This window comes from Ranitomeya variabilis, chromosome 6, assembly GCF_051348905.1.
Source record: "Ranitomeya variabilis isolate aRanVar5 chromosome 6, aRanVar5.hap1, whole genome shotgun sequence".
Classification (NCBI taxonomy): Eukaryota; Metazoa; Chordata; class Amphibia; order Anura; family Dendrobatidae; genus Ranitomeya; species Ranitomeya variabilis.
The window spans coordinates 538,627,724-538,645,156 of record NC_135237.1 but is presented as its reverse complement, the minus strand read 5'-3'; the positions used below and the strand labels follow the sequence as shown (position 1 = coordinate 538,645,156).

At 39.8% G+C, this 17,433-nt stretch overlaps 1 protein-coding gene across 1 annotated transcript in view; it reads right to left on the bottom strand.

Annotated features, from left to right (window-relative positions):
• Positions 1 to 17,433, bottom strand: part of MTBP (MDM2 binding protein) — a 50,190-nt gene that overhangs the window by 25,870 nt on the left and 6,887 nt on the right. The window contains exon 7 of the mRNA XM_077271155.1: positions 157 to 271. Coding sequence (XP_077127270.1) covers positions 157 to 271 — 115 coding nt within the window. The remainder of the gene's footprint in view (positions 1 to 156; positions 272 to 17,433) is intronic.

Genomic DNA, 17,433 nt, shown 5'->3' with positions numbered 1-17,433 from the left:
CACACTCCTGTAGGGAGAGCCGTCGGACAGTCCGAGCATTGTGTGGTGATCCTTGTCCCAAGTTACATGGCAGTCTGACTCTTCACTTACTGTGCGAGAACGGGGGAATAAGGAGAAAACCATCCATCCTATATACCCCAGTACTCAGCGCCTTACCTTCTGCTCGCCGACCTCCACCGAGCCTCTCCATAACTCCTGTGGATCTAGCGAGTTGCTTAGGTCGTTTGGAGAGATTACATTTGCCGACAGATAACTGGAAATTTTTTGCCACCTGAAACAACATATGATAGCGTTTTTTTAGATCACTCTGCATTCCCCTTGATCCCGGCATACGTGTGCTGGGGGATACGTCTCATTTGCCTTTTTAAGGCAAGTGCTTGCTCGGAGGGGGAGCCTTTCCTCGGGGGTAAAAATCGCTTGAGTCTTGGTTTTAAACCAGACAATAATTGGAAGATGGTTTAAGCCGATAGATGGAATCAAGACGTAAAAGATCTGGTCCTATGGGATAGTTTTGTGCAGCGTCTACAAGTTTGTTTTTTTCCACCCCTTTCCTTTATAAATTTCTTATGGCCAATTATAATATAAATAATTTACCACAAAGACCAAGGAGAAGAGTTTTTAACCCAATTTTTCTCTTTTACTTATTTCAAGTAGACACATAAACATATAACCAAAACAAACTACTTGAGAGATGAACTAATCACACAAAGAAATAAATATAAATATGATAAAACCATAATATTTTATTAAATATAAAGACACTAACAAACAATAATACAAACAATCGGAGGAGGCACAAGGATACATATATAAATATTCATTTGATACAAGGACAGTTGATAGTAATATATCTATAGTACAATGATGTTATGTCCTTTATTTTGCTCAATATGTATATATGAGACACGGTAAGGAGCCACTATCAAGTAGCAAAAAACTATATATAATAAATAATAAAGTGCAATGTGCAAGATGCTGATAGCAATAATAGTGGCTAAATAAGGTCTAACACCTAACTCCTCTGTAGATTAATTTCTATAAAATCAAATAGAATTTAGAAGGTGCATTATATTTGTGGTTATCCTTACCCGTGCTCATAATATATCCAGGCCTCGACCCCGCACTCCAACGCGCGTTTCGCGGCACGTTGCTTCCTCAGGGAGTGATATGGGGTGGCTATATTATCAGCCTTTTATATGTTGACCATTAAAATTTAATCCAATCGCTGTACTAAGAACGGCGCATCCCCCGTCGCTGCAGCGCTAGCGTCCCCGGCGCATGGCCCGCGGCAACGTCACATAGAGGCGCCAGAGCGCCGCCAGCAACGTCACAAGCGGGCCACGTGACAGGGCCCGCCCACCCAGGACACAGAGGATGCGCACAAGCACAGCGATCGCCATGAAGGTGCTGGGCAAAAGTATGGGCAAAAAGGTGGATAAGGATACTAAGATTGGCGCATCTCCCGTGACCAGAGTAAAGGCACCCCCGGCACATGACCCGCGGCAACGTCACAGCGAGGCGCCAAAGCGCCGCCTGCGACGCCGCAAGCCGGCCACGCGACGACGGGCGCCACCCCGGTCACAGAGGATGCGCACAGTACCAAAGCCGCCATGATAGAATAGGGCATCCATAAGGGCAACAAATGTTCAGGTATTCATTATGTAATATACGATACCGGAGAATATAATGGCAAAATAAATAAATACATCCCTAGAATATACATAATACATACCATATACAGACAGTTATAATCTATGATATGCATTCTAAAAAGGAAGAAATCAAATCCATCAAACAAAATTGAAAAAATGAAAATAAACAAATAATATTATACATTCATATATAAATCTCGATATGTGCTAAGTATATGCATACATATAAAAATACATACATGCATACAGATATATAATAAAATATAACACAAAAACATAAAGTTAATATGTGCGATAAATATATATAACTCTTTTTCCACCAATGTTATAACATCCCGTGAGAAATTTTTATAACAAACAAAAAAACACATACATGTCACAAATATGACAAATATGCAGTGAAAACAAAAATAAAAATATAAAAATATTTGTGCAAAAATGTGCGTTATTTGTGCTAGAATCCACGATTTCCTCCAGGAACGCTTTTGTCAGTTCTCTCTTTTTGCCAACTCATCCCGGTATGAATCCGTACATTACAAATCTATCACAGTTCTAAAAATAATACAAAAACAATAGTAGTTACCATCATGGCCATAACTAATATCAACAATTTGAATTCCATATAGTAATCAGGCAATAATTGCCACCCCATATAAAGAAAATATATACAAACAGGACAATTTATGATTAAAAACAGCAAATTAAAAACAAAATAGGTTTAAAAACATGCAGACGACAGCGAAGAGATCAGAGGCAAAAAAGGCAAAAAATTATTACAAAAAACTGGAAAAGCCCCACTGGTCATTGAGGCCATATGGTTTTACTGTTCTCAAATTTGTGATCCAGCGACACTCCCTTTGGGCTAATCTTTTCATGATGTTACCCCCACGGATACCCAAATGAACTACGTCGATGCCTCTTACTTGAAGCTCAATCGGACCAAAAGGATGGAATTCTCGATAATGCGCTGGTAATGTTTTCAATTTTACAAGGTCCTCCTTCTGCGGGTTTTCTGAGTTCAAAAGTCTGGCGGATCTGATGTCTCTTATATGTTCCAATATCCGCACCCGAAGTTGTCTTGACGTGAGTCCCACATAAATAAGCCCACATGGGCAGGTCAAATAATATATAACAGACATAGTTCTGCAATTAATCGGATGTACAATTTTAAAATCCCGTGTTTTAGTAGAATTACTAAATGTTTCTGTCTTGACCATATATTTACAAGCATTGCATGTGCCACAGGCACGTGATCCCCACTTGGGTCCCCTTGAGTCAAAAATAAAGCTAGATTTAGGTGCTACATAATGACTGTGTGTGATGGTTTCACCAATTGTTTTGCTTCTCCTTGCCACAACCAGTGGCCGATCCTCTACCAACTTTGCAAGACTTGGATCCTGTTTAAGAATTGGCCAGAATTGATCGAATATACTGTTCATATCATTCCACCTCCCATGGTAATTCGTAATTATCCGCAATCGGGAGTCCTCTTTTTTTATTGCTTTATTCTGCAATAACAGATTTCGATCCAATTCCTTGGCTTGCTGATAGCCTCTGTTAATATCTTCAAATTTGTACCCTCGGTCCAAAAATCTGCTGGTCATATCACGGGCTTGTGCCTCAAATTCTTTGTCAGTATCACAAATTCTCTTGGCACGAATAAACTGGCCCTTCGGAATCGCCCTAATAGTATGTCTCGGATGTGCTGATTTCGCATGCAACACAGAGTTAGTACTAGTTTCCTTCCGGAAGATTGTACTATGAATACAACCCATCTGGTCTACCGTTAACTGTAAATCCAAGAAGTCCATCTTATCAGTGGTGACATTAAAGGTCAACTTTACATTCCAGTCATTATTATTCAAATGCATGAGGAATTTATCCAATTCTTTCCTCTCCCCCTGCCAAATAAACAGCAGGTCATCGATGAAGCGCATCCAGCTCACTACAGAAGGACCTTGAACGTCATTCAGATATGGCAACATGTGTTCACGTTCCCATTGGCCCATAAAGAGGTTGGCATATGAGGGCGCAAAGGCCGCCCCCATAGCCACACCCCGTTGTTGTACATAATATCTGTCCTTGAACGTGAAATAATTATGGGTCAATGCATGCTCCAACAATTCCAATAACAGACCTAGTAGTTCACCATCGATACCTTTATTTGACAAGAAGAATTTTGCTGCGGAGATTCCCTGTTCATGATTTATGCAAGTATAAAGAGACTCTACATCCCCAGTGATGAGAAACATGTCTGGTTCCAATGTAATCCCTTGTAGTCTCTGAAGAACATCTGCAGAGTCCCTTACATAGGAGGGTAGTTCCTCTACGCAAGGCTTTAAATAGTAATCCAAGAATTTACAGACTGGTTCATTCAGTCCACCACACCCTGATACTATAGGTCTGCCGGGTGGGTTGGACACATCCTTGTGCACCTTAGGTAGAAAGTATATCGTTGGAATTACAGGATGGTTAATACGTAAGCCCTCCCAAATACTTTTAGTGATAAGGCCTCCCTCTAATGCATTGTCCAGAATACTGAACAGCTGTCTTTGAAAGGCGGCAGTGGGGTCTGAAGCTACTCTCTGATAACACTCAACTTTATTGAGTTGTTTGAATGCTTCCTTTTCATAAAGTTGTACTGGCCAGACCACCACATTACCGCCTTTATCGGCCGGTTTAAAGATGACCTGTTTCATATTCTTTAGTTCGTTTAGTGCTTGTCTTTGTATCACTGTTAGATTATCACATGGTCGGTGTATCTTAAGTTGATACAATTCATTACATACCATCCTGACAAATATCTCCACAGAAGAGTTCAAAGAGATGGGTGGAAAATTTGTTGACTTTTTTCTAATAAAATCCGGAAACTTACTTGGTGCTTGCTCTTGTTGCTCAAGAAGTAGTTCTTCTAATGCGCGAAGCGCTTCCATTTCTGCCTCTGTTGAGAAAAGTGTATTAGAGCAGTTTTTACCTTCATGAAACTTCTTTAAAAGAAGTTTTCGTGCGAACAAAAAAACATCCTTAATTGCTACAAAGGCATCAAAATTGGACGTGGGGCAAAAAGTCAAACCCAAAGAAAGGACTGAGATTTGAGCTGGTGACAAAACAATATCCGATAAGTTGATTACCTTTAGACTGTTACTCTGTGGTGGCTCCTGGTACTTATTATAATTCCGCCCATTTGTCCTTTGGCGAGTATTATATCGCCGTGAGTTAGCTGATGCATTCGACTCAGTTGATATATGTGTGGAGCTACTCGAAACTGAAGTGATGGAATTCGTACGAATAATATTTTCGTTCTTTCTCCATCTATAAACGATATTCTGCTGGTAATCAGCTTGATCCCTCTGAAATTTCTGGGTTTTGGTTTTCTTAAGATCCTCTTCCCATTTAATGTAGTCTCTATTCAATTCCTCCTCAAATACAGTCATTTCCACTGTTGTCATCTTATCTTTAAGTCTCTCCTGAATAATCCGTATCTGTCCCTCTATTACTTCCATTTTTTTCTGATCGAGGGAAATTAAAAGCTCCAAAAAAGTTCTGGAACAGTTATTGCATGCCTCCTCCCATCTATTTTTTATCCCCACATCATCAATTATAAATGAGGGGAATATCTGCACACGCAGCCCTCTTGGTATAAATTTCCGTTGTAAATACTGTTCAAGAGTTTTGCTGTTCCACCAAGTTTTGGTGCGTTTGAAAAAAAGATCCCTTAACTGCCGTCTGTCTGTCATTAAAACATCAGTATTATCATTAACAACCATATTCTTATCTGGATTGTCCCCAAAAATTGTAGATATCTGTGAGAGCCAGTTAGTGTCCCGACTTTTATAATCCATAGTGGAAAGGGTTACTCCTGGAAAACAAGATACAATTTACCACAAAGACCAAGGAGAAGAGTTTTTAACCCAATTTTTCTCTTTTACTTATTTCAAGTAGACACATAAACATATAACCAAAACAAACTACTTGAGAGATGAACTAATCACACAAAGAAATAAATATAAATATGATAAAACCATAATATTTTATTAAATATAAAGACACTAACAAACAATAATACAAACAATCGGAGGAGGCACAAGGATACATATATAAATATTCATTTGATACAAGGACAGTTGATAGTAATATATCTATAGTACAATGATGTTATGTCCTTTATTTTGCTCAATATGTATATATGAGACACGGTAAGGAGCCACTATCAAGTAGCAAAAAACTATATATAATAAATAATAAAGTGCAATGTGCAAGATGCTGATAGCAATAATAGTGGCTAAATAAGGTCTAACACCTAACTCCTCTGTAGATTAATTTCTATAAAATCAAATAGAATTTAGAAGGTGCATTATATTTGTGGTTATCCTTACCCGTGCTCATAATATATCCAGGCCTCGACCCCGCACTCCAACGCGCGTTTCGCGGCACGTTGCTTCCTCAGGGAGTGATATGGGGTGGCTATATTATCAGCCTTTTATATGTTGACCATTAAAATTTAATCCAATCGCTGTACTAAGAACGGCGCATCCCCCGTCGCTGCAGCGCTAGCGTCCCCGGCGCATGACCCGCGGCAACGTCACATAGAGGCGCCAGAGCGCCGCCAGCAACGTCACAAGCGGGCCACGTGACAGGGCCCGCCCACCCAGGACACAGAGGATGCGCACAAGCACAGCGATCGCCATGAAGGTGCTGGGCAAAAGTATGGGCAAAAAGGTGGATAAGGATACTAAGATTGGCGCATCTCCCGTGACCAGAGTAAAGGCACCCCCGGCACATGACCCGCGGCAACGTCACAGCGAGGCGCCAAAGCGCCGCCTGCGACGCCGCAAGCCGGCCACGCGACGACGGGCGCCACCCCGGTCACAGAGGATGCGCACAGTACCAAAGCCGCCATGATAGAATAGGGCATCCATAAGGGCAACAAATGTTCAGGTATTCATTATGTAATATACGATACCGGAGAATATAATGGCAAAATAAATAAATACATCCCTAGAATATACATAATACATACCATATACAGACAGTTATAATCTATGATATGCATTCTAAAAAGGAAGAAATCAAATCCATCAAACAAAATTGAAAAAATGAAAATAAACAAATAATATTATACATTCATATATAAATCTCGATATGTGCTAAGTATATGCATACATATAAAAATACATACATGCATACAGATATATAATAAAATATAACACAAAAACATAAAGTTAATATGTGCGATAAATATATATAACTCTTTTTCCACCAATGTTATAACATCCCGTGAGAAATTTTTATAACAAACAAAAAAACACATACATGTCACAAATATGACAAATATGCAGTGAAAACAAAAATAAAAATATAAAAATATTTGTGCAAAAATGTGCGTTATTTGTGCTAGAATCCACGATTTCCTCCAGGAACGCTTTTGTCAGTTCTCTCTTTTTGCCAACTCATCCCGGTATGAATCCGTACATTACAAATCTATCACAGTTCTAAAAATAATACAAAAACAATAGTAGTTACCATCATGGCCATAACTAATATCAACAATTTGAATTCCATATAGTAATCAGGCAATAATTGCCACCCCATATAAAGAAAATATATACAAACAGGACAATTTATGATTAAAAACAGCAAATTAAAAACAAAATAGGTTTAAAAACATGCAGACGACAGCGAAGAGATCAGAGGCAAAAAAGGCAAAAAATTATTACAAAAAACTGGAAAAGCCCCACTGGTCATTGAGGCCATATGGTTTTACTGTTCTCAAATTTGTGATCCAGCGACACTCCCTTTGGGCTAATCTTTTCATGATGTTACCCCCACGGATACCCAAATGAACTACGTCGATGCCTCTTACTTGAAGCTCAATCGGACCAAAAGGATGGAATTCTCGATAATGCGCTGGTAATGTTTTCAATTTTACAAGGTCCTCCTTCTGCGGGTTTTCTGAGTTCAAAAGTCTGGCGGATCTGATGTCTCTTATATGTTCCAATATCCGCACCCGAAGTTGTCTTGACGTGAGTCCCACATAAATAAGCCCACATGGGCAGGTCAAATAATATATAACAGACATAGTTCTGCAATTAATCGGATGTACAATTTTAAAATCCCGTGTTTTAGTAGAATTACTAAATGTTTCTGTCTTGACCATATATTTACAAGCATTGCATGTGCCACAGGCACGTGATCCCCACTGTGGCACATGCAATGCTTGTAAATATATGGTCAAGACAGAAACATTTAGTAATTCTACTAAAACACGGGATTTTAAAATTGTACATCCGATTAATTGCAGAACTATGTCTGTTATATATTATTTGACCTGCCCATGTGGGCTTATTTATGTGGGACTCACGTCAAGACAACTTCGGGTGCGGATATTGGAACATATAAGAGACATCAGATCCGCCAGACTTTTGAACTCAGAAAACCCGCAGAAGGAGGACCTTGTAAAATTGAAAACATTACCAGCGCATTATCGAGAATTCCATCCTTTTGGTCCGATTGAGCTTCAAGTAAGAGGCATCGACGTAGTTCATTTGGGTATCCGTGGGGGTAACATCATGAAAAGATTAGCCCAAAGGGAGTGTCGCTGGATCACAAATTTGAGAACAGTAAAACCATATGGCCTCAATGACCAGTGGGGCTTTTCCAGTTTTTTGTAATAATTTTTTGCCTTTTTTGCCTCTGATCTCTTCGCTGTCGTCTGCATGTTTTTAAACCTATTTTGTTTTTAATTTGCTGTTTTTAATCATAAATTGTCCTGTTTGTATATATTTTCTTTATATGGGGTGGCAATTATTGCCTGATTACTATATGGAATTCAAATTGTTGATATTAGTTATGGCCATGATGGTAACTACTATTGTTTTTGTATTATTTTTAGAACTGTGATAGATTTGTAATGTACGGATTCATACCGGGATGAGTTGGCAAAAAGAGAGAACTGACAAAAGCGTTCCTGGAGGAAATCGTGGATTCTAGCACAAATAACGCACATTTTTGCACAAATATTTTTATATTTTTATTTTTGTTTTCACTGCATATTTGTCATATTTGTGACATGTATGTGTTTTTTTGTTTGTTATAAAAATTTCTCACGGGATGTTATAACATTGGTGGAAAAAGAGTTATATATATTTATCGCACATATTAACTTTATGTTTTTGTGTTATATTTTATTATATATCTGTATGCATGTATGTATTTTTATATGTATGCATATACTTAGCACATATCGAGATTTATATATGAATGTATAATATTATTTGTTTATTTTCATTTTTTCAATTTTGTTTGATGGATTTGATTTCTTCCTTTTTAGAATGCATATCATAGATTATAACTGTCTGTATATGGTATGTATTATGTATATTCTAGGGATGTATTTATTTATTTTGCCATTATATTCTCCGGTATCGTATATTACATAATGAATACCTGAACATTTGTTGCCCTTATGGATGCCCTATTCTATCATGGCGGCTTTGGTACTGTGCGCATCCTCTGTGACCGGGGTGGCGCCCGTCGTCGCGTGGCCGGCTTGCGGCGTCGCAGGCGGCGCTTTGGCGCCTCGCTGTGACGTTGCCGCGGGTCATGTGCCGGGGGTGCCTTTACTCTGGTCACGGGAGATGCGCCAATCTTAGTATCCTTATCCACCTTTTTGCCCATACTTTTGCCCAGCACCTTCATGGCGATCGCTGTGCTTGTGCGCATCCTCTGTGTCCTGGGTGGGCGGGCCCTGTCACGTGGCCCGCTTGTGACGTTGCTGGCGGCGCTCTGGCGCCTCTATGTGACGTTGCCGCGGGCCATGCGCCGGGGACGCTAGCGCTGCAGCGACGGGGGATGCGCCGTTCTTAGTACAGCGATTGGATTAAATTTTAATGGTCAACATATAAAAGGCTGATAATATAGCCACCCCATATCACTCCCTGAGGAAGCAACGTGCCGCGAAACGCGCGTTGGAGTGCGGGGTCGAGGCCTGGATATATTATGAGCACGGGTAAGGATAACCACAAATATAATGCACCTTCTAAATTCTATTTGATTTTATAGAAATTAATCTACAGAGGAGTTAGGTGTTAGACCTTATTTAGCCACTATTATTGCTATCAGCATCTTGCACATTGCACTTTATTATTTATTATATATAGTTTTTTGCTACTTGATAGTGGCTCCTTACCGTGTCTCATATATACATATTGAGCAAAATAAAGGACATAACATCATTGTACTATAGATATATTACTATCAACTGTCCTTGTATCAAATGAATATTTATATATGTATCCTTGTGCCTCCTCCGATTGTTTGTATTATTGTTTGTTAGTGTCTTTATATTTAATAAAATATTATGGTTTTATCATATTTATATTTATTTCTTTGTGTGATTAGTTCATCTCTCAAGTAGTTTGTTTTGGTTATATGTTTATGTGTCTACTTGAAATAAGTAAAAGAGAAAAATTGGGTTAAAAACTCTTCTCCTTGGTCTTTGTGGTAAATTGTATCTTGTTTTCCAGGAGTAACCCTTTCCACTATGGATTATAAAAGTCGGGACACTAACTGGCTCTCACAGATATCTACAATTTTTGGGGACAATCCAGATAAGAATATGGTTGTTAATGATAATACTGATGTTTTAATGACAGACAGACGGCAGTTAAGGGATCTTTTTTTCAAACGCACCAAAACTTGGTGGAACAGCAAAACTCTTGAACAGTATTTACAACGGAAATTTATACCAAGAGGGCTGCGTGTGCAGATATTCCCCTCATTTATAATTGATGATGTGGGGATAAAAAATAGATGGGAGGAGGCATGCAATAACTGTTCCAGAACTTTTTTGGAGCTTTTAATTTCCCTCGATCAGAAAAAAATGGAAGTAATAGAGGGACAGATACGGATTATTCAGGAGAGACTTAAAGATAAGATGACAACAGTGGAAATGACTGTATTTGAGGAGGAATTGAATAGAGACTACATTAAATGGGAAGAGGATCTTAAGAAAACCAAAACCCAGAAATTTCAGAGGGATCAAGCTGATTACCAGCAGAATATCGTTTATAGATGGAGAAAGAACGAAAATATTATTCGTACGAATTCCATCACTTCAGTTTCGAGTAGCTCCACACATATATCAACTGAGTCGAATGCATCAGCTAACTCACGGCGATATAATACTCGCCAAAGGACAAATGGGCGGAATTATAATAAGTACCAGGAGCCACCACAGAGTAACAGTCTAAAGGTAATCAACTTATCGGATATTGTTTTGTCACCAGCTCAAATCTCAGTCCTTTCTTTGGGTTTGACTTTTTGCCCCACGTCCAATTTTGATGCCTTTGTAGCAATTAAGGATGTTTTTTTGTTCGCACGAAAACTTCTTTTAAAGAAGTTTCATGAAGGTAAAAACTGCTCTAATACACTTTTCTCAACAGAGGCAGAAATGGAAGCGCTTCGCGCATTAGAAGAACTACTTCTTGAGCAACAAGAGCAAGCACCAAGTAAGTTTCCGGATTTTATTAGAAAAAAGTCAACAAATTTTCCACCCATCTCTTTGAACTCTTCTGTGGAGATATTTGTCAGGATGGTATGTAATGAATTGTATCAACTTAAGATACACCGACCATGTGATAATCTAACAGTGATACAAAGACAAGCACTAAACGAACTAAAGAATATGAAACAGGTCATCTTTAAACCGGCCGATAAAGGCGGTAATGTGGTGGTCTGGCCAGTACAACTTTATGAAAAGGAAGCATTCAAACAACTCAATAAAGTTGAGTGTTATCAGAGAGTAGCTTCAGACCCCACTGCCGCCTTTCAAAGACAGCTGTTCAGTATTCTGGACAATGCATTAGAGGGAGGCCTTATCACTAAAAGTATTTGGGAGGGCTTACGTATTAACCATCCTGTAATTCCAACGATATACTTTCTACCTAAGGTGCACAAGGATGTGTCCAACCCACCCGGCAGACCTATAGTATCAGGGTGTGGTGGACTGAATGAACCAGTCTGTAAATTCTTGGATTACTATTTAAAGCCTTGCGTAGAGGAACTACCCTCCTATGTAAGGGACTCTGCAGATGTTCTTCAGAGACTACAAGGGATTACATTGGAACCAGACATGTTTCTCATCACTGGGGATGTAGAGTCTCTTTATACTTGCATAAATCATGAACAGGGAATCTCCGCAGCAAAATTCTTCTTGTCAAATAAAGGTATCGATGGTGAACTACTAGGTCTGTTATTGGAATTGTTGGAGCATGCATTGACCCATAATTATTTCACGTTCAAGGACAGATATTATGTACAACAACGGGGTGTGGCTATGGGGGCGGCCTTTGCGCCCTCATATGCCAACCTCTTTATGGGCCAATGGGAACGTGAACACATGTTGCCATATCTGAATGACGTTCAAGGTCCTTCTGTAGTGAGCTGGATGCGCTTCATCGATGACCTGCTGTTTATTTGGCAGGGGGAGAGGAAAGAATTGGATAAATTCCTCATGCATTTGAATAATAATGACTGGAATGTAAAGTTGACCTTTAATGTCACCACTGATAAGATGGACTTCTTGGATTTACAGTTAACGGTAGACCAGATGGGTTGTATTCATAGTACAATCTTCCGGAAGGAAACTAGTACTAACTCTGTGTTGCATGCGAAATCAGCACATCCGAGACATACTATTAGGGCGATTCCGAAGGGCCAGTTTATTCGTGCCAAGAGAATTTGTGATACTGACAAAGAATTTGAGGCACAAGCCCGTGATATGACCAGCAGATTTTTGGACCGAGGGTACAAATTTGAAGATATTAACAGAGGCTATCAGCAAGCCAAGGAATTGGATCGAAATCTGTTATTGCAGAATAAAGCAATAAAAAAAGAGGACTCCCGATTGCGGATAATTACGAATTACCATGGGAGGTGGAATGATATGAACAGTATATTCGATCAATTCTGGCCAATTCTTAAACAGGATCCAAGTCTTGCAAAGTTGGTAGAGGATCGGCCACTGGTTGTGGCAAGGAGAAGCAAAACAATTGGTGAAACCATCACACACAGTCATTATGTAGCACCTAAATCTAGCTTTATTTTTGACTCAAGGGGACCCAAGTGGGGATCACGTGCCTGTGGCACATGCAATGCTTGTAAATATATGGTCAAGACAGAAACATTTAGTAATTCTACTAAAACACGGGATTTTAAAATTGTACATCCGATTAATTGCAGAACTATGTCTGTTATATATTATTTGACCTGCCCATGTGGGCTTATTTATGTGGGACTCACGTCAAGACAACTTCGGGTGCGGATATTGGAACATATAAGAGACATCAGATCCGCCAGACTTTTGAACTCAGAAAACCCGCAGAAGGAGGACCTTGTAAAATTGAAAACATTACCAGCGCATTATCGAGAATTCCATCCTTTTGGTCCGATTGAGCTTCAAGTAAGAGGCATCGACGTAGTTCATTTGGGTATCCGTGGGGGTAACATCATGAAAAGATTAGCCCAAAGGGAGTGTCGCTGGATCACAAATTTGAGAACAGTAAAACCATATGGCCTCAATGACCAGTGGGGCTTTTCCAGTTTTTTGTAATAATTTTTTGCCTTTTTTGCCTCTGATCTCTTCGCTGTCGTCTGCATGTTTTTAAACCTATTTTGTTTTTAATTTGCTGTTTTTAATCATAAATTGTCCTGTTTGTATATATTTTCTTTATATGGGGTGGCAATTATTGCCTGATTACTATATGGAATTCAAATTGTTGATATTAGTTATGGCCATGATGGTAACTACTATTGTTTTTGTATTATTTTTAGAACTGTGATAGATTTGTAATGTACGGATTCATACCGGGATGAGTTGGCAAAAAGAGAGAACTGACAAAAGCGTTCCTGGAGGAAATCGTGGATTCTAGCACAAATAACGCACATTTTTGCACAAATATTTTTATATTTTTATTTTTGTTTTCACTGCATATTTGTCATATTTGTGACATGTATGTGTTTTTTTGTTTGTTATAAAAATTTCTCACGGGATGTTATAACATTGGTGGAAAAAGAGTTATATATATTTATCGCACATATTAACTTTATGTTTTTGTGTTATATTTTATTATATATCTGTATGCATGTATGTATTTTTATATGTATGCATATACTTAGCACATATCGAGATTTATATATGAATGTATAATATTATTTGTTTATTTTCATTTTTTCAATTTTGTTTGATGGATTTGATTTCTTCCTTTTTAGAATGCATATCATAGATTATAACTGTCTGTATATGGTATGTATTATGTATATTCTAGGGATGTATTTATTTATTTTGCCATTATATTCTCCGGTATCGTATATTACATAATGAATACCTGAACATTTGTTGCCCTTATGGATGCCCTATTCTATCATGGCGGCTTTGGTACTGTGCGCATCCTCTGTGACCGGGGTGGCGCCCGTCGTCGCGTGGCCGGCTTGCGGCGTCGCAGGCGGCGCTTTGGCGCCTCGCTGTGACGTTGCCGCGGGTCATGTGCCGGGGGTGCCTTTACTCTGGTCACGGGAGATGCGCCAATCTTAGTATCCTTATCCACCTTTTTGCCCATACTTTTGCCCAGCACCTTCATGGCGATCGCTGTGCTTGTGCGCATCCTCTGTGTCCTGGGTGGGCGGGCCCTGTCACGTGGCCCGCTTGTGACGTTGCTGGCGGCGCTCTGGCGCCTCTATGTGACGTTGCCGCGGGCCATGCGCCGGGGACGCTAGCGCTGCAGCGACGGGGGATGCGCCGTTCTTAGTACAGCGATTGGATTAAATTTTAATGGTCAACATATAAAAGGCTGATAATATAGCCACCCCATATCACTCCCTGAGGAAGCAACGTGCCGCGAAACGCGCGTTGGAGTGCGGGGTCGAGGCCTGGATATATTATGAGCACGGGTAAGGATAACCACAAATATAATGCACCTTCTAAATTCTATTTGATTTTATAGAAATTAATCTACAGAGGAGTTAGGTGTTAGACCTTATTTAGCCACTATTATTGCTATCAGCATCTTGCACATTGCACTTTATTATTTATTATATATAGTTTTTTGCTACTTGATAGTGGCTCCTTACCGTGTCTCATATATACATATTGAGCAAAATAAAGGACATAACATCATTGTACTATAGATATATTACTATCAACTGTCCTTGTATCAAATGAATATTTATATATGTATCCTTGTGCCTCCTCCGATTGTTTGTATTATTGTTTGTTAGTGTCTTTATATTTAATAAAATATTATGGTTTTATCATATTTATATTTATTTCTTTGTGTGATTAGTTCATCTCTCAAGTAGTTTGTTTTGGTTATATAATATAAATAAGGCTGAGTTCACACGATACGTTTTTAATGGGTTTTTTTCTGCGCGAATATGGGCTAAAAATGCTATGGAATGCAAGCTAATTCAATGACAATCCTGAAGTGTTGTGCACATGATCAGCAATTTTCCATTGAGTATTTGCAGTACATTGTTTGCTGCAGCATGTCAATTCTTTGTGCGTTTCTGTAGCATATTTCACCTAGTGACTTCAATTGAGTCAGTCAAATCCACAGCAAAAACACAGGTATAAAAGGTTTGCGGATTTGCTAAGTTTTTTTTTTTGTTTACAGACTTCCTATGGTGTGTGACAGCGTGGGAAACACCGGCACGGTAGTTCTCATCAGTGGTAACGCTACCACCGGCAAGACCGTCTGTCCAAGCCCTGTAGGATCCTGCTATCAGATGTCAGAGTGGCCCCGCAGCTGTGACGGTGACCCGCGGTAAGACGTTTACAGCACATCAGCAGGCGTGGGCTGATGAGACTACTCCTCCCATCAGGCTATGTCTGCTGTCACTGATAACAGTGATGGCAGAAGTAGTCTCAGTTGACACCTGTGCTCACACAAATTAAAAAAAAAAAAAAAAAAAAAAAAACACACAACACAGCAACACCACATGTAAAACTAGTTACATACACATATTCAAAATAAAAATAAAACCATTATACTCCCCTAACACCAAACCCCCAGTCTACTAGAAATAATGTAAAATAATAAACCACCATATGCACACCTGTCCGCCATAGTCCACCTAATCCAGAGTGTCCCATAGCAATCTCACGTGTAGAACAGACATCGGGAGATGTGACCGCTCTACCCGGCCGCCAGCGATACACCGCGGGAGCAAATACCTCCTGTCAGTGTATCACTGAGCTGCCGTGAGAGATCAGCTCCAATGTTCCCACTTATGGCACCGCTGCGTGAGAACTCTCATGGCAGCTCAGTGATACACTGCAGGAGCAATTACCTCCCATCAGTGTATTGCCGGCTGTCTGAGAGCAGTCACATCAGTGACATCAGGATCGTCATGAGACCGTATGGATTATCTTCTCTGGGACAGGTGAGGAATATTGTGGTTTATTATTTAATTTTTGTTGCAGGGCAGGTTGGCGTCAGTGGACTAGGCGTTCAAGGAGTATGGTTTAATTAAGATTCAATAAAGGAGTAATTTCAAATAAAGGACTTTATTCTGGGCATCTGTGCTTTTTATACAGCATCACTATGGGGTTACTAATGGACAGGTGTCTTATAGACGCCTCTCCATTACTAACCTGTGGGCTTGATGTCACTTGACAATACAAAGGTGACATCAACCCCACAAATATGAACCCCACTTCCCACCGCTACAGTGCAAGTGGGAGGAGCGAGGCAAAGTGCCAGCTTTAGCACATCTTATAGATGAGTCTTTTCTGGGGCAGCTGAGAGCTGATGTTTTTTTAGTCTTGGATGGGGTCAATATCCATGGCCCCTTCCTAGGCTATTAATATCAACCCGCAGTTGTTTGCCTACCCTTTGCTGGTTAGATTTTATAGAGGGACCCCATGTCAATTTTTTTTGCTGGGGTCCCCCTGTAAACTAGCCAGTAAAGGCTAAGCAAACAGCTGTGAGATTATATTAATAGCTTGGGAACCTTTATGGCTATTGGATCCTTCCCAGAATACTAACATCAACCATCGGCTTTCCCTCTGCTGGTTATTAGTTACGTGGGAGCCCCCCGCAATTTTCTTTAAAATTAAGAGTTGCTGTTTGGTTACAGCCTATGTAGGTTCATTCTGTTAACGCTCCTACATAGGTTGGTGACAATGTGTTGTGTAGGCGTGTGTGTTACTTATCAGCTTAGTAATGAGGGGGCCGGGCTGACACCTTTTCATTACCAAGCCTAAAGCTTGGTGTAAATGACAGCTGCTGGCACCAAGCCTTAATCACCTTTTTCATGTTGATGCTGTAGCATCAGAATAATGGGGTGTTGAACCAAGAAATTACACCACAGAACTTTTTCTTTAATATATTTATTTAGCTCAAAAAAGCTTATTGCTGTACAAAAACGCTTGCAAAAAAACACACCAAAAAAGCGCATTTTTGCCGCTAAAAGATGCAGAAACCTCGCAGAAAATTCTGTAAGCAAATACTCAACGTGTGCACATAGCCAAAAAGGGAATTCACTGGAGATGCCATAAACATAACTGGGGGTCCGATTTCTCTTAGCACAGCCTAATGACAGCATATAAATTCAATGTTGCGGGATTATCCCCAATCCACAGGATGAATGGTATAGAAGCCCTATCAGACAGGAGCGGTGAACATGCATGTTACCAGCTCTCCATTCATTGTCCGTGGGACTGCTGGAGACAGAACAGCACTGTGATGTCTCCCGTAGACAATGAATGGCACACGCAGCTACC